This window comes from Pipistrellus kuhlii, unplaced genomic scaffold, assembly GCF_014108245.1.
Source record: "Pipistrellus kuhlii isolate mPipKuh1 unplaced genomic scaffold, mPipKuh1.p scaffold_m20_p_15, whole genome shotgun sequence".
NCBI classification, from domain to species: domain Eukaryota; kingdom Metazoa; phylum Chordata; class Mammalia; order Chiroptera; family Vespertilionidae; genus Pipistrellus; species Pipistrellus kuhlii.
The window spans coordinates 22,483,294-22,507,592 of NW_023425460.1; the positions used below are offsets into that span (position 1 = coordinate 22,483,294).

At 38.7% G+C, this 24,299-nt stretch overlaps 1 protein-coding gene across 2 annotated transcripts in view; it reads right to left on the reverse strand.

The window, feature by feature from the left end:
- PRKG1 (protein kinase cGMP-dependent 1) overlaps window positions 1–24,299 on the reverse strand; it is a 1,018,841-nt gene that overhangs the window by 325,924 nt on the left and 668,618 nt on the right. For both annotated transcript variants that reach the window (XM_036438437.2, XM_036438436.2), the window contains exon 4: window positions 1,723–1,828. In XM_036438437.2, the coding sequence (XP_036294330.1) occupies window positions 1,723–1,828 (106 nt within the window). The remainder of the gene's footprint in view (window positions 1–1,722; window positions 1,829–24,299) is intronic.

Below are 24,299 nucleotides of genomic sequence, written 5' to 3' on the forward strand. Positions count from 1 at the left end.
ATTGCTGGCTTGATTCTCAATAGGGGGCATGCAGGAGTCAGTCAATCCATGATTCTCTCACATAGTTGATGTTTTGTTCTCTCTCTCCCCCTCTCTTCCTCTCTCTGAAATCAATAAAATATTTTTTTTTAAAAAGATACATTACCAATCTCCATTTCCTGAAATAATGCCTCTAAAAATGTTTTTATTGGAGTTAGACAAGGCAATTCTGACATTCTTTGAATTTCCTTGTGAAAAAATTATGGAAGCTGAAACTAACTTCATAAGCTCCCAATGTGTAGGTATGTGAGACAAATAATGGGCCCTGTCCTAAGTATTTCACTAATTATCAATGGGATCTTCCTCTATTAGGGTTGCCTCAGAAGAAATCAATACTTGCACTTTAAGACTTAAAAATGAGTATTCATTCATATCTCTCACTTTCTCTCCACAGACATTCACACACATGAACATACATACACTTCCCTCTTTATATATCAATCTATGTATGTACACACACACACACACACACACACACACACACACATCAACTCAGGTACACAAGCACCCGAATAATTTAATTTCTATGCACACTAAACTCTAAACAGAAATTTACATTTCCCCTTCTCCTAAATGTTTTATCAAATCTCACCAAGGAAAAAATCCCAACAATCTACTGATAGAGAAATATTTCAATATATTATTACTTGACATCAAAGTAGAATTTTATTGCCTCTTTAGAGGGAATATAAATTTTATGTGAAAATACAACATACAGAGACATCAAAAACAAAATAAATTAACCACAAGAAATCCAAAAGTAAGGAATATTAAAATTGCATCTTCAAAAATTGAATAGATATCACTTAAGGTGTTATCACCAAAATAAAATGTGAACTTGATTTTTTTAACTCCATTTAAATTATTACTTCACCCAAAAATAAAAATATAAAAGATCCACTTTAATATTCCAGCTCCCAAATGAAATTTTAATTGGTGATTCACTTCCTTTTAGCTCACGTAATGATGGTTCTGTTTTCAAAAGAAAAATGATACAAAACAACTATTTTTTTTAATTAGAGTTGTCAATATTCTTAATAACAAAATAGTATTTTCTTTAAAATAATCTGAGAGACAAAGAAATGCATTTCAGCGAATCTCAGTGTATTCCTAAGAAATGAAAAGCTGTTTTTTATTCCAGTTCCCATACTATATTGAGTTATTATGATAATGTATACCATCAAGAAAGGCATTATATTTCAGAACTGCAACATAAAATGAATTTAATTTGGGAAATTGAACTCAAGATTAAAGGATAATAAGCTTCTTTTTGGAACTTTTCCATCTTAGTCACCTGACCTTTCATGTGGAAACTCACAAAAGAGATGATTTGGTCTTATAGTGTGGGTTACCTTAGAAGTGACACTGTGAATATATTAACTGATACATATTGAAGATGGACACAATTCTTGTTCAAGCACATTCTTATTTGTTTCTCCTTTCCTTTGCTGTACTCCTCTATGAGAGAATGTTGGATGAAACTCTCAAGTTATGATTTAACCACATATTACTGAAAGTAAGTACTAGAAATACCAAGAAGCCAGTGCAAAGTCTTGCACTTCCACAAATGTGTAGCCCATAAAGACTAAGAGGCAGGCAAAAAGGCTTCCCTGTGCTTCATTTCAGACAAGAGGGGTGTGAAGACATTCAATGGTCTCAGAAAGAGAAAAGAAAGCATCCTACCTTTTTAAAAATTCCATATACTCGGTGTGCTTGATGAGTCCTGTCCTCATCATTATTGTTTGAAAACATTGTCGATCAATAGCCCAGAGCTTCACATTTACAAGAGCTGGAGAAACAGAAAACAAAGAGAAAAAATTAATTATAGAATTTTAACTGGGAATTGTATCCTGCAAAAGAGAAGAGTTATTCATGAGAGGCACGAAGATGACTCACCCTCATTCAAAGCTAATATCACACTGTCCTATTTTAAGAAGCTTCTTATGAGCAAAATGTACTTCATAATTTTTCTTACTCATATTAATGTCAAAGAGGAAGTTTCCTATTGTTCTATGTCCTTCAGGAATGAGAATGCCTAAGTACACATTGAAAATACTTAGTAATTTCACAATATATATGAAGGAAATCACATGGAGAGGTTTACAAGTAATAACACTTCCTGGTAAAATGATTTTTAATAACTCATAGGACCATATTTTAATTGTAAAAAGTAGATGCAAAAAATTCAATTTTCATATTAAGGGGTAAAGTTAATACAAATAATTTTATACAATGATTTCTGCACAACGCTCATTTTACAAATGATAACCTGTGCCTAAAGTTGCCACATAAAGTTATATTAAATATGTTTGTTGAATTTTAATTTTTACTCTTATTTACCACTGTCATTAACAATTAAATATTGAAACTGAACACCACAGAGTTTCACTATTTGACCTATTAAGTGCCTGATGAAGACACAAATTTTATATGTTACAGTGTGACAGAACAATATATCAATATAAACTTCAATTTTAAAAGAAGGTACATTAAAAATTTTGGTAATTGAATCTGTTTAATGGGTAATCAAGAGGCTTATTTAATTACTAGAGGCCCAGTGCACTAGGCCTGGCCAGCAATCAGGGCTGATTGGGGCCTTCTGGCTGCCAGCTGGGGCCTTCCTTTGTTCCACATCACCCCCTGGTGGTGAACACATGTCATAGCGAGTGATCAAACTCCCAAACTCCCAGTCTAACTCCCGAGGGGACACTTTGCATACTAGCCTTTTATATATAGATTCTATTTTTATGTGTTTGCAAATTTTCATAAAATGTTTTAAGTTACCACGTGAACTAGAGAAAGCCAATTCATGTATCATGCCAAGGGTTAGACCAAGGCCACTAAAGGGAACCAGGATATAGTTTAATGAGCTGAATAAAGAAAAATAAGGAAATGTAATTTGTCATCTTCCTGTTCTCAAACTAAGCCCTGACAATGCAATGGATCAAGATTTGGGGGGGGTTAGGAATGGGAGAAAATGTTATAGTAACTAGGCCATGTGCATGCCTTGTGGGAAAGGGCTGGAAGAAGCTAATACACTGATGACTATGAGGGAAAAGATGAAGGAAATACTATCCTCCCCTATCTTTGAATTTTACCTAATTTTTCCTTGCAAATTATTTAAATCTAAAACTACAATATCCCTTCCCTCTTGGCCAATTCTTCATTAGAGAAGAAAAGGTGCCAAGTTAAGTAGAAAAACAAACAAACAAAAAAAACACAACACAAAGCATCAAGGTCTGGCTGGAATGTACATGGCTCCATGTTAAAAATTTTAACACTCTTTAAAAATGAACCTTCGTCAAAAAAAAAAGCTCATCTCACAAGTGTTCTCCAGCGACATGCTGGTCCCTCTGCTAAATCCAGGTTTCCTTACAGAATTCCTGCTTACTTAGAAGAAACCAGAGGTCTGAACGACAGCCATGAAGGACTACAAAAATCTGGAGAAAATTCATATGAAGTAGAATCTTACAAAAGGCTAGGACTTGAGCTAGGAGAGAGATGGACAGAAGGTAACTGGGTGGAGAAAGTAAATAAACAAGAGCACAGCTGGGTGTAAGCATAAGCACTGGGACTCCAGGCAGAGGTAGGACACACTGAAATGGCTGAGATGTCTACAGAGTTGCTACATGACTTGAAGTAGGCCCAGGAAGCAAGTCATAATGAAGCAAGGATTAACTTAATGAACAACAAAAAACTATCAGTGATTTTAAGAAGACAAACAAAACACAGAACCAAATTTTTAAAGGCAACACCATTGAGTATTTTATTTTATCTTCTGATTTCCATTTACATGGTTATTGAAATGTCTCTAAGTGAAACAGTGATTGGTATATTTGCATAACAGTGAACATGGCTTGATGAGATTGCAAATTTGTCCATGACCTTGAGCCAGATGCCAAAACCTTTTTTTATATTCAGCCAATATATGTACTAGTCAAGTCAGCATTTTACAGGTGTTAGAGCATGACTAATAGTCACCTTGTCTTGTTATCAAAAGTATGGTTGAGTTAAAGCTGTGATTAACATCTTGCTTCTTAATCAGCCTGCTGAAGTGGAAGTCTGTTGCTTCCATAACTTAAAGACAAAAAAAAAACAAAAACAAAAACAAAAAAAAACAACTCTCCATTTACCTTTGATCTTAAGTGGTGTATTAACCTCTGTAGGGAATAAGCACTACATAAAATACCTATGATTTTCACAATGTTTATTGTTGGTGGACATAAAGGTGTGAAGGGCAGAAAGCAGAGAAGACTATTAAGAACACATATATGGACATAAAGCACTTATAGACTTGAATATTAACTTAGCTCATTATTTATTTTATAAGCAACCTATCCAATACTGGTGCTATATAGAAGGGAGAGAAAACAAATGTATCGCTCCTACCCCCGAACTAGTTGTGATCTAGCAAAGAGACCAATAAAGTATTGTCCATGCCAAATCTGGCCCATTATTGGTTTTGTACATCCCATTAAAAATGGGTTTGGTAATTTCAAGTGGTTGAAATTTTAAAACAAAAAATATTTCATGGCATAAGACTTATATGAAACAAATTTTAGTATCCATAAAATTTTTACTGGAATACAACATATCCACTCATTTACACATTGTCTCTGGCTGAATTGAATGGTTCTTATGGAGACCATTTCACCAAACCTTCTGGCCCTTTAAGATAATAGTTGCCTACTTGTGGTGTGATTTAATAAATAAACAAATCAAGAGTTTAAGTATCAGCAGTTGGTAAATATCTGGGGCTCTGAATACACAGAAAAGGCATCACAGTCTTCTCAAGAAGAGGAGCTGAGAAGGGCTGATTAAAGGCTCTGTAGCAGAGAATCATCTGGACCAGAGTTCCTTGCCTGTACTATGGACCAAATGTTTGTGTTCCCCAACACCCAATTCACAGTGAAAGCCTGAATCCCCATTGTGATGGTATTTGGAGGCTGGGCTTTTGGGAGGTAAATAGGCTCTGATCCAAATTCCAGTGTGGGAGAAAGTGGTTCCCCTAGCCAGCACAAAATTCTCAACCTGCTGCATGTCGTACAATGCAGCTCAACTCTGACACAATCTACCCAGAAATAGGATCAGATTCCACAGGTTAAGGGCTCAGTCCTCTAGGACTGCTCCTACCACTACCACTTCAGAGGTGCCAGTTGAAAGCCCAATGAAACTATTTGACATTGAAATTGGGACTCAAAAGAACTGTTGGCCCAGAAAGGAACTCACTACAGACTGATTCATTTGCCTCTCAGCATAACCATTATGGCTTGTCGCAGTTTAGGTTCTTATAAGGGTATTTCTTGGATCACATGATCTCACACATCTTAAGGAAATAATGAACAACATAAACTGATGAACAAAAATAGGCCCAGAGTAAGAAGCAGCGACCAGACTCTCAAACCTCAGAGGGAAAGTAGGGGAGGGTGGGGGTAAGGAGAAGAGATCAACCAAAGGACTTGTATGCATGCATATGGGCCTAATCAGTGGCCATGGTCAACAGGGGCATGGGGGCATATGTAGGGAGGGGTTTTGGATGGGAATGGGGGGATAAGGACAATTATGTGAGACCTTAATCAATAAAATATATAAATATTTTATATATATATATGAAAGCCCAGGTTGTTACCTGTACTTCTGACAGACTGGCTATAAATCAGAGTCTCCCTCAATACCCTCAATGAATTTGATTAATTTGCTAGAGCAGCTCACAAAACTCAATGAAACATTTGACTTAGTAGAATCCTGGTTCATTATAAAAGGATATAACTCAGGAACAGCCAGAGGGAAGAGATGCTCAGGGCAAGGTGTAGGGAGCTGCTCTAGGGTTCAGCTTGGCTGGCCTGTGGCAGGGCCACAAACAAGTCCCAGCCTGGAGGGCAGAGCTCTCCTAGCATAATTAAGCCTGACCTTGTAGCCCTCCCTAATTCCTCCCTAAGTAGCTAATTGGCTGTAGGAGGTGTAGCAAGTGTTGCCAAAACAAGAACATTTGTACACATGTTAATCTACCTTTGTTTTAATCAGACTATAAAATAAAGCATCAGCTTGCAGGCTGGGTCTTTTGTGTCCTCATCCAGGCTCATGAGAACCACTGAGTCCCAGCTGTATTCTCTTGTCTGTCTTTTCTTCAACCCTTCACCATCCCTCGCAGGTTCACCCTTGGCTGTGCTGGTGGGGCACAGCAAGGTATGTGGGAAGGGATGTGGACTTGCCATACTTACTCCAGACACCTCCCTCCCCAATCTGTGTTCACCAACCTGAAGCTCTCCAAACCCTGTCCTTAGGTGTTTTATGGATGCTTCTTGACATTGACAAGGTTGATTAAATCATTGGCCTTAGGAGACTGATTCAACCTCCAGCCACTGTTGAAATTTCAAACCCTTTAATCACATAGTTTGCTTTCCTAGCAAATACCACACCCCTACAGGCACACATACACACACACACACACACACACACACACACTTTAAGTGGAGTCTAAAAGTCAATTCATTAACATCACAAGAGACACTTTGCAGCTTTCATCTCTGGAAATTCCAAGGCTTTTTGGAGCTCAATGCCAGTAACAGAACTGGAGTAATTCTATATATATAGAGAGAGAGTAAAAGCATAATAGGCTAATTAGACCAGATGTCCTCCCTTCTAGACCAGTGTCCTTCCTTCTAGAACCACTGCTCTACAGCAGCAGTTTTCAACCTGTGGGCTATAGCTCACAGGTTGAGAACTGCTAGCAGGATCACCTAAGACCATTGGAAAACACAGATATTTACATTACAATTCATAACAGTAGCAAAACTACAGTTATGAAGTAGCAACAAAAATATTTTTATTGTTGGGGATCACCACAACATGAGGGACTGTATCAAAGGGTCGCAAGTGGCATTAGAAAGGTTGAGAACCTTTATACTAGACAAAGCCACAGCAGGCAGGAGCCAGGTCAAGGCCCTTTCATGACTTTCGGGCCTCTGATGTGTGTGTGTGTGTGTGTGTGTGTGTGTGTGTGTGTGTGTGAGAGAGAGAGAGAGGGAGAGAGAGCGGGAGAGAGAGAGAGAGAGAGAGAGAGAGAGAGATTATTGGGGCCGGCAGGGGAGGGACTGCAGGAGGTTGGCTGGCCACAGGAGGTTGGCTGTGGGAATGCACTGACCACCATGCGGCAGCTCCTGTGTTAAACGTCTGCCCCCTTCCATCACCATGTATCCCTTCTATGTCTTCTTCCACCTCCACCCATCCTATATTTTCTATTACAAGTCACAGTATCACAGGAGGTCATTAGGTCTAGGTGAGGTCTTTAGAGAATTAGTATCTCTCCACACACACTAAGGCATGTAAGGATATAAACAGGAAGGCAGCCCTTACCAATTACTGGACCATATGAGCACCTTGATTTTGATCTTTGCACCTCCTAAACTTTGAGAGTATTTGTTGTGTAAGCCACCCAGAGTAGAGTATTTGTTATAACAGCCTTAACTGAGATAGATGGGATCCACAGAGCCCCAAGGAGTCTATAGATGGGACTCAAGGGATTTGTGAATCTGAGGTAGAATAGCATCATCTTGATTTTTACTACCCCATTTCTCAAATTTAGCATTTCCTTTTATTATAACTATAGGCAATAAACCACCATAGTCATTTGCTACCATCAGAATCCATGGCTGTTTTTATATCATCATATACTTATTGCAGATATATAAAGTACAATTTACACAGATTTGGAAATTATGGTTGCTAATAGACCCACCTCCAGGTTGTTTTTTTTTAATATGTTGTTTTATTACAATTAATTTTTAAATGCTTTATCTCTACTTTTCAATATAAATGGTTTCCTTTGTACTTTTATGTATTTTATTTTAAACTTATAAAAGCATCATTCTTAAAGAGATCATATGCTTCCCCAGAGTGACAAGGAGATCCATGAAACCACAGGATTAAGAGTCCCTGCTTTAAGCAAGTCCTGGAGAAGGAGGCAGTGAGATTCCTAAGGCCTGGCCTCATGGGGTGATACTTAGCTCACCTGCATCCATAGGGCATGCAAATCATACTTATTTAGTAAACAGCCACTTTGCTGAGTCCTCTGACAATTCCTGGCCCTCCCCACTACCCAGGATCTCCTATGATCCCCACATGCAGCAGATAAAGGGGGTTAACACTGCATCCAGCTGGGTCCTCTCAGACCTGGATCCAGCACTAAGTGTGCAAAGGGAGTTGTTAGATCATGCTTATGTTCCCTCCATCGCCACTACCAGCACAGGGCTTTCCCAGATGAGGGATCTTGTCCCTGTATGTGTGAAGGAAAGGTGACTCAGATGAAACTGGAGGGGGCAGGAGGTCTAGGTGAAAATGGAGAGATAAGGAAGGCACAAATGATCCTTGTGTCCTTGGTGTGGAGTCAGGATTTGATCCTGAGGTCAGTGTGGAGAGAACACTGAAGGTTTAAAGTAGTTAATTTACCAAAGGGACTACATATTACCAGTGGCCTAAATGGTGCATTGAAAGAGAACAGGACCAAGGGGAATAAGAGAACCAGAGGTAGAAAGAGATACAAATAGAAAGCTAGAGCTAAAAAGAGAGATCTTACAGGCTCTTATAGTTGTCCAAGGGGGTGGACATTGATTTATGTGCATTGATTTAAAGGTATGAAATTATAACAATTGTGGTACAAAAAGTTAAAAGCAGAGACTGAATTCTAAAGGTGATAATGAAGCTAAAGAGATGGATGGATTTGAAAGGTCTGGAAGATTTTTAATTGACAGGAAATGTCAGGGAGAGAAAATTTGACCCAAACACCCAACTTTCTGGCTTAGAAATATAAATGAAAATAAAATAGTGGAATAATGATTGTTCCATTCATATTATTCAAAAGTACAGGTGGTAAGTACGATATGTATATGCAAACAACTGCTACTTTTTAAGTTCAAAACCTATGCACGTAATAAGCTAAGTGATTTATAATGAACAAAATGAGTAATTTTCTTTTACTTCTATGTTATAAATATGACACTATAACCTCAACTATTTCCTCATACTTTTTAAACTATTCTTGCCATAATAAAGAAGTTTATATGAACATTTTGGAATCACTTGGTCCAACAGATACTTCCAATCTAGAAATAAATGTATTAGGATGCTGTCAGTTCCGTGATGAACACCTTGACATACAGATAACTTTGGAAATGTTAAAGAGGCAAAGAAGAAAATTAACAATCATTAAGCATCAACCTAGTAAATTTTATGTTTTGGGGACAAATTTTTCTTTTACAAAAATTAATCAAAAAGCGATTCAAATGGCCAATAAGGACATGAAAAGTTGTGTAACACCATGTAACAATAGGAAAATGCAAATCAAAACTACATCAAGCTATCATTTCATACCCATTATGATGACTCATCTTTAAAAAAATAGAAAATAACAAATGTCAAGAATGTAAAGGAATTAGAACTCTTGTGCATTGCTAACGGGACATGAAATGAAAATGGCATAGCCGTTTTTCAGAAAAGTAATCACTAAGTATTGATCCTCACCCATCTCAATCATGAATATGCTTATTGATTTTAGAAAAAGGTCAGGGAAGGAGGAAGGGAGGGAGGAAGGGAGAGAGAGAGAGAAAGAAATACCAACCGTTTGCCTCCTGTATGTGCCTTGACCAGGGTTTGGACCACAATTTAGGTATGTGCCCTGACTGGGGAATCAGACATCTTCTGGTTTATGGGACAATGACCCAACCAACTGACCCATACTGGCCAGGGCTCTTTATTTTGTTAATGTGATCACAAAATTTATAATTACATACATCACATTACATTTACATTGGTCAGTGCTGCTCTAGAATAGCAATACTCATAACACATAATCATTTCTTTACATGCCTCTCTTATACCCTAGGATGGCACAAAGTATGAGCTAATCAGGTATTTCCTAAACAAAATGTATAGGTGTTTCAAACATTGTATCTAAATAAAATCAGTCTCTACTCTTCTCCTTCACTGGAGAATCACCATAGACCTTCGCAATCTCTTAGGAAGTCCTGGTTTTCAGTTTGATCTGTGTCTGCCCAGTGGAACATTAGTGAAGTTTTCAGACAAGGACTCCAGAATAACATTCGTCCCCAAGTCAGACCCAGTTCTCCTGGGGAACACTCAGGCAGTAGGTGGGTCTCACTTGAAATGTTCTGCTGATCCAACTTTGCCTGAATGGATTAGAAGCTTTTGCAGGCTTAGCGCAGGAGGAAGCACAAGGATAGGCATCATGGACGAATTTACCTACTTCCCCTTCGATGGGGAAGAGTGCCAGCTCATACCATAAGGCACTGTATGCCCCAGGAATTCCAGAAGCAATAGGTATTTTAATTCCCCATGCCCATCCCATTTCTAGATGCTTGAATCATCTTTGATTGACTCAGACATTTGAGAAGATCCATGAAGCCCCCAACTGCTTCCCAACAGTACGAAGGCATATGTTAGCCCAAAGCCAAGTTCCAACTGCCAGAATGTTCTGAGACAAATGCTTCATAATCAGAAAAGCCATTTTCTGTTTACACCACATCTGGAGCAGGCTGATGTCTGCATTGTGCAAATTGTCTCACTGTTGTATGGGGGCTATATTTTAACCTTTTTACCTGGGAAAGTTATCTCCTTAAATATATACTCTATGAAAAGGACTGATCGTACAATTAGAAATCCACACAAAAATAATCATTATCACCAGCTTAGGAGAAAAGTCACTGCCAGCATTGTCATGATGTTTATATATTTGAAAGGATATGGAGTAGTAAACTGCCCTGTAATAAAGCTGATAGACGTGAAGCAGTTCTTTCTCTAAATTCTCCTTGGCTTCATACTTTGTACAATGTAACTGATACAAGGCCACATGGTGACTTTTTGAGCATATTAAAATGTCAACTAGCCTATGATTTTAATATGTAAATGTACTTTCAAATATTAAATAGATAATAATGTATTTTAGTACAGTTATGATAATAAATGACATTATCTTGGGTACCATGATTGAACATTTATTTACTGTAGGGTAAGACAAGAATTTTATGTCTGTTATATTTATATCTATTTAACCTATATTCATCACATGAGACATTCTTATCCTCTTTCTGTCGACATGGAGACTGAGTCTCAGAGCAGCTAAGTGACTGTCCAGGTCACATGTGTAATAATTAGAAGTCTTTTCCTCTGGCTCCAAGGCCTAGGTTCTCTTTACCAATGCATTGCATGCTTCTGAAACGGGGGTCGGAATATCCTTTCCTCACCCATTGTGCTGACCCATGTCACCACCCTACTCATAGTCATTAAATACTCAGAAACCACAGGAGAAAGGGCGAATATAAATGTGACTTTAGTAATTAAGATGAAGATTTCTTAAATTTAAAACATAAGTGGGCTGCAAATTTTATCCAAGGTTTTGATGTTAAGGGGAGGCTTCAAATGTATTTGCACCAGAAATGGGCTGCTCATCACAACCTTCTATCCCACCTCACCCTGTCCTGGAGCACATTGCCATGTCAGGCCTCGCTTACTCCCCTTCTTAGCCTCCAGTGACCAGGAGCTGCCTTCTGTCATCGGGTGGCCCTCCGCGGAGAAGCTCAAGCAGCATCGTGCTTCATTCTTCAGGCTCCAATTTTTATGCATGCAACTCCTAGTGCTGTTCAAGAAGTCTTCTTTAAAAGTGGAAGCCATGTGTCCCATCCTGAGTCCAGCTGACAGCAGTCACCAAGGGCAGCAGAAATAAATGTGTGAGGGCTCAGATGTGCTGGAGTTAAGTTTGATCCCTGAAGAACTCGAATCTTATCTCCCTACACCTCAGTGTTTGGCAAACTCAACAGTACAACGATTGAAATTTCTTTTGAGAGCTGAAAACCAACTTCTGTGCATGGGCCACAAAATTTCAATCACACTGTACGTGCACGCCCACACTTAGTATTTTGTGGAAGAGCCACACTCAAGGGGCCAAAGAGCTGCATGTGGCTTGCGAGCCGCAGTTTGATGACCACTGCCCTACCTGTTGCCCAAGGCCCATGAACACCAAAAAACTAAATCCTGATTAGGAACAGGTTCTGGGGATGCAAAATGAGCTGTAGGAGCAGAGAATCCCCTGAGTATTCCAGTATTTCTCTTTGCAGTCCTTGTTTACAACAGTAAGCTATATGGTCTTACATCTTTAAAACAACATGCAATTATTTAGAAACTTGTAGACACCTAGCTCTATAAAAGCTGGTAGTGTAGTGAGAGTTGGAGGGAGGGGTGTGGGAATGAGAAAATAAATGTAAAAATAAATAAATCAACCAACCAAACAACTTAGGTTCTCTGAAACAACTCAGACATGATGCAAAGATCAGATATGTTAGGAAAAAGAGCAGAAAGAAATGGGGGATACGCCTCTAGAAAATAAGTGGCTTTCGTTGTAACTTAGATACAAATTAGGGACCAAGAATGAAAGGAGGAACCGAAAGACTCTCAGATAATAATAGTCCCATGAAGACTAAAATGCTCTGGGTTCAGCCTAATGAAGAACAGTAAAGATCACAGAATCACTTTGTGAGCTACTGACAGAAACAGTTAAGAAATTGATCAGCTACTCTAATCAGTCCTGCAAGATTGATTTCTATGCTAATTAGCACTATGCCAACCCAGTTATTCTACCTATAAAACATGCAATGCCTCCCTACAACCAACCAACATAGCAAGACTTCTCCTTCTTCACATTTAATCCATACTCATTGTCAATGTACCTTTCTAACTTCATCTCTTACAATCTCATACATATCTTTTATCTCATCCAATGGTTCTAATGTTCATTTTGTAAATTGACCCTACCTTCAGCTCTTTGTTCCAATTATTTTCCTGCACTTGGACAAGACACATTTCAAAGGCCACTTTCTCCATAAAGACTTTCCAGTTCATTTACCCCAGCTAGAATCCTCTCCCTCCCCCCATACGCACACACTCTGATTGCGCCTCCTTTGTGCCTAGCTTTATAGTTAGGCATGTACCTAAGTTATATCAGTATCATAGTCCACAATGAGTACAGTGATGTTTTGCAATCGGGGGGGGGGGGGGAAGCAAAGAAACTGAGAATATTCAGTCTGGCTAAGAGAAAGAGAAAACTCATTACCTCTCCTGAAATATTTTATGGGTTTATTTGACTATAAATAAATTCAATGAAGCTGTTTAGGGCTCGCCTGGATCAAGAGATGGGAGACACTTATTACAAACATTCTACAGGCATTTATTGAGATCTGCTTACATGCCAAGCCACTTGTCCAAAAATAAACAAGATACAGACCTTGCTCTCAAGTACCAGCAAACTTGTTTTTCTTTCTCTTTTTCTTTCTATACTCACTTCTTTAATTGGATGATAATAGCCTCAATTATGCCATCTCAAGTTAAATTTGAATCAATCTACCACATAATGTTTCTGGCTGATTAAGAGGCAATTCCTTTTGACTTGTCAAGGGCAGAACTAACCCAGTATTTAGAATTCACTTGCTGGTGAATAAGAGTCAATGTAAAGACAAAGGGAATGCAACAAAGGCTCAATCTTGTGCTAAGAAGCTTCACAGCAAATGCTCCAGGGGACCATCCCATGATGAAATGGTAGAGAACACATTTCTAAATCAGATAAAACGAACTGGGTCACCTCAAAGTAGCAACTAAACCATAAGATTTTATATGGCTCAAGGATCAGTACATAGGGCAGTAAGTCCTACATCTACATAATAGATCTAGTTATTTTGATAGTTATTTGAGGTAACAAATATGATAGTTATTTTGAAGTAACACCCCCCTGTATGGACTTTGTACAAAAGAATGAGAATTTAATGGCAGATTCTATACCGGACAGTCAGATGTCTAGAAAAATATCTTCAGATGAGTATTAACAAAAATAAAAAACAAACAAAAACATTCTGGGGTACAAAGGTGCAAGCTGGGATGCTATATTGTGAAATCTAGAGTCTGGCCAGTAGGAGTATTTTCCCTATACCACACTGGAGCTGTGTGGCCTTGAACAAGTAGTTTAAGCTTTCATTAGTTGACTGTAAGTAGTAGGATGATAGTGTATGTCTCATGAAATTGTTCTTGGATATGAATGAGTAATTTATGATACATACACAGCATAATACCTGGTACCTAAAATGTTATTCACTCATGGATGTTATTGAGTGGTGTCGCTATTTTATAAATATAGAGGAAACAGAGAGCAAATAAACACAAACATTTAGGGAACCAGCAATGAATGCAGAGAGAGTTAAAAAAGAAAGAACAGCCTTGGCTAGTAGCGCTCAGTGCATCAGCCTGACCACTGAAGAGTTCTGGATTTGATTCCTGGTCAAGGGCACATACCTGGGCTGCAGGTTTGATCCTCAGCCCTGGTTGGGCTTGTATAGGAGGCAGCCAATTGATGTGTCTCTCACATTCATTTTCCTCCCTCTCTCCTTCTCTTTTGTTCTTCCTCTCCCTCCCTCCCACTCTTAAAAAAAAAAAAAAAATCAACAACAACAAAAATATCATCTAGTGAGGATTAACAAAAAAAAAGAAAAAAAAGAAAGAAAAAAAAGTTTAGAGCAGTCATGAAGTTGTCTACCTCAGAATAAAAAGTACCATTTCCTTGTAAATTGCAGACAGGTTTAGGCAAGCTTTGAAGTTAAGAAAAAATTAGGTACGTAAAGACTAAGAGTGTGTTAATTGGCAAGAAAGCTGGCTACAGTAGCACAGTTCTCTTTCAAGGCAAGAAGATCTTCTGTCCCCAGTTACTGGCACATAGGAAAGTTTGCTGAATGAATCAACATTTTTTGGATGAATAACTCACGCATTTCTGCCTGGCACCGTTAGGTAAAAATGTCTCCAGACTCTTCATTTCTGGTTAGATCTTAATTATATTATTAACAGGCCTCATTTAATTGAAGTCACAGCCCAGAGAAATTCTAGAATGGAAAATTATTAAACAGATGGCTTGTGATTCTTTAGAAAAGGAAACAGACTGGGTGGCCATCCCACTTCACTGAGATGAATTTTCAATGGGCTCTTCAATATGTAAAGGGTACACAGCACATCACTGAGGCTACAAACAGCACATGTGGGGCCTCAGTCATAAGCTTCAATCCAATCTCTGGCAAGTTCCTCAGATGGTTCTGCTGGCAGCACTGATGGTGACACAATTTCCTGCAGGTTGGCACATTTGTAAAAGTGTGCCGGACTCAAAAAATATCAGCACATGTTTTGATAAATGTCAAACATCTGCACGTAACAACAGATTGTAAGTCTCAAATCTCATTAAAGAAAGAGTATTACATCTGTAAGTCCTTTCATGGATTGGGTAGACTGCATCTCTAAACACTCCCAAGATGTTGAAAACAGATGCTTAGAAATTTGCTAAATTTCAAGTAAACGCCTAATAAGTCATACTTGTCCCTTTTCCTGACATCTGAACTCTTAACTTCAACTTAAAAATGTCATTAACATTTAGTCCCCCGAACGAGGGGCTTTCCTTTTCCTAGTCGGTTCTTATCTCACACTGTTTATTTCTCTTTTTGTAAATAGTGTGTGTATATGCCAGAAGCCATGTATTTGATGAATTCTTAATTAAACCTCTTTCTTGAGGGGGAAAAATGAAGCATTAAAATTTCATGTCTATTAGCCCCCTGCTGTCTCTCCCCTGCAGAGCTCGGCTGATGCACTTTAGACGTTTCAATTTTCATTGTGTACCTCTACATCACCTTAGCTCATTGCCACCTTAGAGCTAGACTCAGCCATAATTTATGATCCCTTTCAAGTCCTCACATAAATAGGAAAATCAATGCTTCTGCCTAGGTCCCATTAAGAGAGTATATGACACAGCTGGGTGAAAGAAACAGACGCAATACTACTTCACATTTATCTTCTAGGCACTGGTAGTCATCGAAATATAAATGGCCCTTCTTGGTCCTTCTCCTCTTTAGTAAATTATATGCAATCCTTTAAGTTTGGCAGAATTCTGGGGGGAAAATAATAAACACCAGGAAAGGAAGCTCTCTGTCTTCTCCACTGCAGATGAAGTAGATGACATCAAGAAATGTCAAGTGAGCTCAGCTGTTTCACATTTTGAAATCCTCTACTTGGGGCATCTGATGAGAATGCCATTTTCCTGCTTGTGATTTTCCTCCTCTGGAGGACGCACAGTGTTACAAAGATAACTGATGGTTCAACAACAATCAGAAAATAAGCTCTGATTGACCTGCAGGCAGAGGTTGGTTATGCTATGAAGCAAGATGGTCACAGGTAATTCTTATATTGTCACAGATGAAAGAAGCAGTATCATCTATATTTTACAAGAGTATCACTGGTTTCTTCAGGAGAAAAAAATAACTGAATTTCTAGAAAGGTCCTCCGCTTAGACACATTAAACTCCCTTTTCTTGCACTTGGCATCATTTTACACAATGATGGCAATTGAAAGCAATATTCAAAGTGCAATCTAACCTCTTAGTGCCTTGCCCTTGGTCAGCACGATTGTGTCAACTCCTTCAGTAAATAATGGTAGACCCAGCACAGCCTATTTGCTTACATTGTTTAAGGATGTACGAGTATGTTTGCTAAAAGTAGATGAAGATCGATGTATGTGTAGTAGAGTTACTTCCAAACTCTTGAATCTGCCAGCAGCATCTCTTCCTTGGGAAACCACCATGCTGGAGGATTCAATCCCACATATTTCTCAGCATCCTTCCCTCCCCTCCACCCCACCCCCTGTGTGTGTGATTAGGTAGCATTTTTTTCTTAAGCTTGAGTGAGTCTGGTCTCTGTCTTGAGTCTTAGAAGTCCTAAATGCCCTACAAATTGCTAATTCTGGCATGATCACTTGGCTTTTATGCACATGTGCATAATACAGAAAGGAGATTAAACTTTGAAACCTTTAAGCCATACACACATACATGTTTTTTGAGAACTTTCACACATGATTCTCAGTTTTGGAAATAATACTTAGATAAAACAAGTTGTGATTCCATTTTTTTTTCACTTGGAAAAGAATCACAAGACAGATAGATTAAATGAGTTTATATAGATTATCAGCCAGATGCTGACAGCTATCAAACTCATCTTGCAAAATTGCTCCAGGTGCATTCTTAATTCATATTTCACATAATTTTAACCACAATGACCAAAAACTATTTATATTATACAGTACTCATCTATGATTTACATTTTCCAAATTGTAAATTTGAAGTGCATGACCTTTATACAAACTGGATTATTTCAAAGATAAACAGCCTATTAACTCACATGTTGCTAGAAATTCGAAGCAGGCTAGTTCACTTGATCTAATTCTTGAAAGTTATTTCTCACACCAAGTAGAATCATTAGGAAGCACTGACACATAAAGAGAAGAAAAGTCCTAAAGTCATAAGGAGGCCGGAATATGATATGTGTTCCTCAAATAAATATTTAGGATATACTAAATGCCAAGTACTATAGGTGTGCTAACAGATAACACACATACATTTCCTGCATTCAGGAGGCTCTAGGACAGTGGTTCTCAACTTTTCTAATGCCACGACCCTTTAATACAGTTCCTCATGTTGTGGTGACCGCTAACCATAAAGTTATTTTCCTTGCTACTTCATAACTGCAATGTTGCTACTGTTAATGAATCATAATGTAAATATCTGTGTTTTCCAATGGTTGAGAACTGCTAGCAGGGTTGCCTAAGACCACTGGAAAACACAGATGTTTACATTACAATTCGTGAACAGTAGCAAAATTACAGTTATGAAGTAGCAACGAAAATAATTTTATGGCTGGGGGTCACCACAACATGGGAAACTGTATTAAAGGGTCGCGGAGTTAGGAAGGTTGAGAACCACTGCTCTAGGAGCTCACAACGGTTCAGTGCTGGACAAGCCAAGTATCCGGTCCAGTAATAATTAATGTCGTTTTTTAACATTTGTTTAAAATCTTGCTTGGCGTTGACTTGTATTGACATAACCTTCAAACACGTGGTATCTACAGAACGTGTGAAGTGTAATTAACAAGTTTTACTTGAAAAAGTTTGTGTTTGTTTTGGTTTTTGTTGCAAAACTAGGGCTAAGAAGATGGCGGATGAAGAGCATATTCGGCACTGCATGCTTTACGAGTTCCAATTAGGAAGAAAAGCAAGTGAGGCTGCAAAAAACATCTGTAGTGCTCTTGGTCAAGATGCAGTTAGTGCCAGAAAATGCCAGCGTTGGTTTGAGAAATTTCACGAGGGAAATTTTTCGTTAGATGACAAGAGTGGTCAAGGCCCTGTGTCCAATTTTGATCAAGAAGCTCTTCAAGCTCTTTTGGTGCAAAATCCTCAAATTACCCAACAAGAGCTTGCGACAACTTTAAATTGTTCACAAAAAACAATTTCCAATCAATTGCGTGCACTTGGCAAAGTCCAAAAGTTTGGAAAATGGGTTCCTCATGAGGTGACCAACAACAACCGTAATCAAAGAGTCACAATTTGCAGTTCGCTCCTCTCTTGTCAAAATCGTTTGCCGTTTTTAGAGCAAATTGTTACCGGAGATGAAGAATGGGTGCTGTATGTTAATTTGAAAAGGCGGCCTCAATGGTTGGACAAAAATGAGGCTCCGCAGCCCACGCCAAAACCTGACTTGCATGCGAAAAAAGTGATGTTGTGTGTTTGGTGGAATTTTAGAGGAATTCTTCATTATGAACTTTTACCATCTAACCAAACCATTACAAGTGCAGTGTATAGTGCCCAATTGGAAAGGTTAGCCCAAGCTTTAAGAGAAAAAGAACCCGCGCTGATTAATCAGAAGGGCGTAATTCTTCACCACGATAACGCACGACCGCATACTGCAAGAATCACTGCTGAAAAACTGCGCCAGTTGGAATGGGAAGTTCTCCCTCAACCTGCATATTCTCCTGATATTGCCCCTTCCGATTACCATTTGTTTCGTTCTTTGCAAAACTTTCTTCTTGGAAAAAAATTTAATAATGAAGAATGCCTCAAAAATGCATTGACCGAATTTTTTGCATCAAAATCACAAGAATTTTAAAACAGAGGGATTAAAATGCTTCCTGAGAGTTGGGCACAAGTAGTAGAAAACAACGACAACTATATTGTTGATTAAATTTTGTTGTATTGTTTAAATAAATTCGATTTTTAAAAAAGTATTAGAAAACGACATTAATTATTACTAGACCTAATAATAGCCACACGGTGTGCTGGACTGCAGGCTCACCTGGCAGGTTCACAGGGATGTGGGGAGCTGCCGGCAGGAGCATCTGACACAGGAAAAGGTGCTTACAGTGAGGCCTGGAGGAGGACAATTTGTTCAAATAAAGAAAGGGAAGGCTGGTCAAGCCCCTAACATGAATGAATTTAACAAACCTTTCTTCATTTGAAACATTTAAAAATCATATTTCTTCTTTCCTTTCATTCAGCTCCAGCCCCAGAATAGACACTCTTGATTCAACTCGAGGCTATAAACTCCTAAACCACCACCCAGTTCAGAAACAACATATCCAGCGCTCAGGCTGCCGTACTGCCAAATTTTGGAGAATCTAGCCACGACTTTAATAGATCTTTGCCAGAATCAGTGACATAACAAAAAACTCTCCACTTTCTCCAACGTCCCTGGTACCGTTCACTTCTTGCTGATGATACTGTAGATCTCTCACAATTTCCCACACATCCTGACAATATCATTGGGTGTAAACTTTGAGAGATTTCACATCTATTTTCTTAGGTGTAACTAACAGCACCTGCTGGAAGGAGGAACAAACCATGAGACAACACAGTGTAGGCTCCATAACCTACGTGCTACAACTGGCCACACACACTTAATTACATTGTAAAGATAAAACAGTCATCATCTTGAGATAACTGTGGGTCTATTTGGCTCTATTGGCTAAATGCGATGTCCTCCAGTCACTGACAAAAGTAGGAATGTGTGCTGTCTTAACAAGTGCCGCACCCTCATTAACCTGGCTTCATGTATTTATGCATGCATGAGTGCATTATGTCTGTTCCATACAAACGTGCACTGATCCTGGCATCAGGCTGGCGGCAGCCATGGGTTATGGTATACCTCAGTCCACTGGGTACTCTGAGATAAAGAATGCTGTGCAGCTGGTATGGCTCAGTGGTTGAGCATCAACCCAAGAACCAAGAGGTCACCAGTTTGATTCCCACTACGGAACGTACAGGAGGCAGCCCATTGATGATGTTTCTTTCTCATTGATGTTTCTAGCTCCCCATTCCTCTCCCTTCCTCTCTCTCTAAAACTATCTTTAAAAACATATTTTAAAAATAAAATAAAAATAAAATACAGAATGCTAAATTGGGAGATAATCAGAAGAATGTGCTCAATCTTTTGTTTCATATGTCTTGTTTCCTTCTAGTACTGCTAAATGAAAATTTGAAATCATCATTGTAAATCAATATGATACACACTGATTTGTTTCAAGTCATATTTTAAAATGCCTAACCACTATGTTGTACACATGAAACTAATATTAATATTCTATGTCAACTGTAATTGCAAAGTTTTAAAAATTAAAATAAATCATTAAAAAACCCCACAAACACCAATAAGTTGCATTTAAGTAGGAAGCCAGAAATACAATATAGAATTTAAATTTCACCTTTTTCTTGTCCTTTTTTACTGGCTCTTAAAGCTTCCCTGCCCAGTGTTTTATGATTCTTTCCCCCTTTCCTCACTTTCTAATCAGCACATAGTGATAAAGAAAATAAAAACATACCCTTGTTGGCGTGGGGAGGTTTATGCAAAGGACAAACGTGAGAACTCAAGACCAGAGTTTGTACTCAGAACACCACTGTCCTTCCACTTCTGTCTCATGACTCATTTACCCTTCACCTACTCTCAATAGCTGAGCTTTCTTTTCGGGCTTTAATAAAAAGACCAAAAAGCCATTAAAAAGTTATTTCTGATGAGGAATTAATAATGTTCCAAATGTTTCATTATAAAATAATCCAATTACAATTTTACAACTTAATAAGGAAGAAAGACTGGCAACCCCAGTGAGCAACCTGGGTTCTACAAAGTGTGAGGAGCATTTATTTTCATTAGTCATGGTCTTCACACTAATTGCTCTCCAGGCACAAGGGAGGCTTTTCCATCATTACCATGCTTGTCATTTCAATAGCAAAAAAAAAAAAAAAAAAGACGAAAAGACCAAAAAAAAATGTAATTGTTAATTTTGAAAGCTATGACCATTTTTAAAGTAGCATTAATGGTAGTCAGGCTAATGAAACTATGCAGACAGATCTCGACTTAAGAGATTGTCCCACATTTCATCAGGGAAGGCAGGGAAGGGAGTTCAGTACTGCAATCATATTATCCAGTAAATGCCTGAATAAAGCACATGACAAAAGGGTAGCTCACAGGAAGTACTTAAGGCAGGCATCCTCCCATAACCCAGTGTTTCCCAACCTTCTCTCATGATGAGAATCACCTGGTGGAGTTGTTAAAACACAGATTCCTGAATCCCAACTAAGAAGTGCTAAACTAGAATTTTTGGGAACATATAGGTAAAATTAAATACTTAACTAGTGCTTTAAGACAGATTTTATATACAGAGCACTAACGTAGGTATGCAATTTTACCTATATGTTCTCAAAAATTCTAGTTTAGCACTTCTTAGTTGGGATTCAGGAATCTGTGGTTAACAACTCCACCAGGTGATTCTCATCATGAGAGAAGGTTGGGAAACACTGCATAACCTATTCTAAGCACTGGGATACAGTCACACCTAACCAGGCTGTTCCAATAACTAGCAAGTAACCATCATTTTAGGACTTATGCCAGATTTAAAATACACTGCTGATTAAAAATAAAAAATAAAAAATTCTAGTTTCACTAGAAATCTCCCATTCACTCTGTCTGACAGTTAAGAGTTGTTGTTTTCTTTAGATATATATTTTTACCTTTGAAAAAGACAACCAACCTATGCATCCAGCTTACAAACACCAGAGCACATATCAGCTGATGCTGAAAATCAGATGGTGCTGCCACACACACACACACACAGAGAGAGAGAGAGGCAGAGACTGACAGAGAGACAAATAGACACACAGAGAGACTGAGAGAAGCTGCATTGAAATACCATTGGGACAAGATGTCCCATAGGTGATTTTCAAGAAAGCAGTTCATTTCAAGAAAGATGCATTTCCTCTTTATGGGTCCTCAACCTAAGAGACTCTGCCAAGGACATGAGTGCCGCAAAGATGGGGAAGTCAGGAAGCTGGTCCAAGGGCAGCCTGCCCAGAGTGGGGGAAAACACAACAGACAATCGAGCAAAGGCGGCCTTTCAGAGTGTTAAAAGTAGCAACCCAGTAGGATAACCTGTCACAAGGGGTGGAGAAAGAGTGAGCCAAGATGACAAGAACAAAAACTCAGCCCCTTTGGAAAACACTGTCAATTCAGTCAGCGTCCTGCTGAAAGAAGCTCCGGTCCTACTTTAAGGGCTGTGGTTTGCTTTCAATGAGACTAAAGTTCACATCACAGATTTTTCTCCATATTTATAAACTGTCTCATTTGCAAAACAAAGGAACTGTACCTTTTAAGAAAAGCTTTCCAGCGGCGTATAATTCATAATATCGCTCAAGCAGTGCACCATTTCAGAAAGCCTTATGGAAGGTTAGAGGGGCCCCGGATCAGAGTTTTTAGAACAGATTGCCTAGCCCCACCCCTGACAGGTCCTGGTGAGGACAGCATTTATACAGCAAACAACTTCCAGCTGATGCTGTTGGGCGCTGCAGGTCCAGGCATCGCATTTTAAGAACCACGGATCTCAGAAAGACTGGGCACATGTACTGTCACACCCAGGCTTATAATTGGACCACGAGGAGCAAGAACAAAGAGGGTAGCTTACTTGTACAGGAATCCTTTTCAACATATCCAAAGCCTATCAGAGAAATCAGGTGGCAGTGTAAATGGGGTCAAACAATGATTTTTTCTTTTCCTAAAATAGGCTATTTTCTATTAAGGGTCTTAGATCAGTGCTCTTTGCAGACAGAAGTGTTTATTAGAATCACCTGGTGGCCTTGTTAAACTGCAGATTCTGATTCTATTGGTTTGGAGTGGGGCCTTCAGTTTGGTTTTTTATGCTGCTGACCCAAGGACCTCACTTGGAGTTGCCGAGTGTTATGGTGTAGTGAGAAGCAATGGAGGCCAGCGGTCCACAATGAGGACTCGGGAGTGAAGCTGCCTGGATACAAATCCAAGCTCTGTCACTTACTAGCTGTGTGATTTGGAAAAGTTACTTGACCTTTCTGTGGTTCAGTCTGATCTGTAAAATTTAACTAATAAGAGTAACTACATCATGCAGTGTTGTGAGGATTAAAGCACAGTGCTTGGCATGAGGCATTTACAAACATTATAGGTGTACACAGAGGAAGTTAATTTTACTTTATTAAACCTATTTGTATGTTTGCTTTTCATATTTTTAGCAAGTGTTTAAACTTAAACAGTGCTTGTTTAGGATAAGAGGCAGAGTCTAATAAATATTTGATTTGACCGAATTCTTCATTTCTGTTTTTTGTTTTTTGTTTTGCTGTTGCATTGTTTATATTTCTTCAGGCTATGAACCTTTTTTTAAATATATTTTTAATTGATTTTTTACAGAGAGAAAGGGAGAGAGATAGAGAGTTAGAAACATTGATGAGAAAGAAACACCTACTGGGGATGTGTCCGCCACCAAGGTACATGCCCTCAACTAGAATCGACCCTGGGGCCCTTCAGTCAGCAGGCCAACACTATCCACTGATCCAAACCAGCTAGGGTTATGAACTATTTTTTTAAATTCATGCTATCCCTGAAGATGTCAGCTGTCCATGAGCTATTTATCTATTTATTTTGCATCCAAGGCAGTATTAAACTACCGTATTTTTCGGACCATAAGACACACTTTTTTCCCCCCAGAAGTGGGGGGAAAAAGTCCCTGCGTCTTATGGTCCAAATATAGCCTACACATATACTTTAAAAAAAAAGTTTTTTTACTTGCCCGGCTCTGTGTGGTCTCTGTGTGCTTGCCCAGCTCTAAAATGGTTCTAAATGCTACTGTTTACTTTACAGGGTTGATTACATGTGTTTATGACTGTGATGTTGGGTTTTAATGCACATAAAATATTTTAGGACACTATTTGTTTAGAATCTTTTTTTCTTCATTTCCCTTCTCTAAAAACTGGTGCGTCTTATGGTCCAGAGCGTCTTATGGTCCGAAAAATACGCTAAGTCTTCTCTGTGTGTGGAGACAGTTCAGATAAGAAAA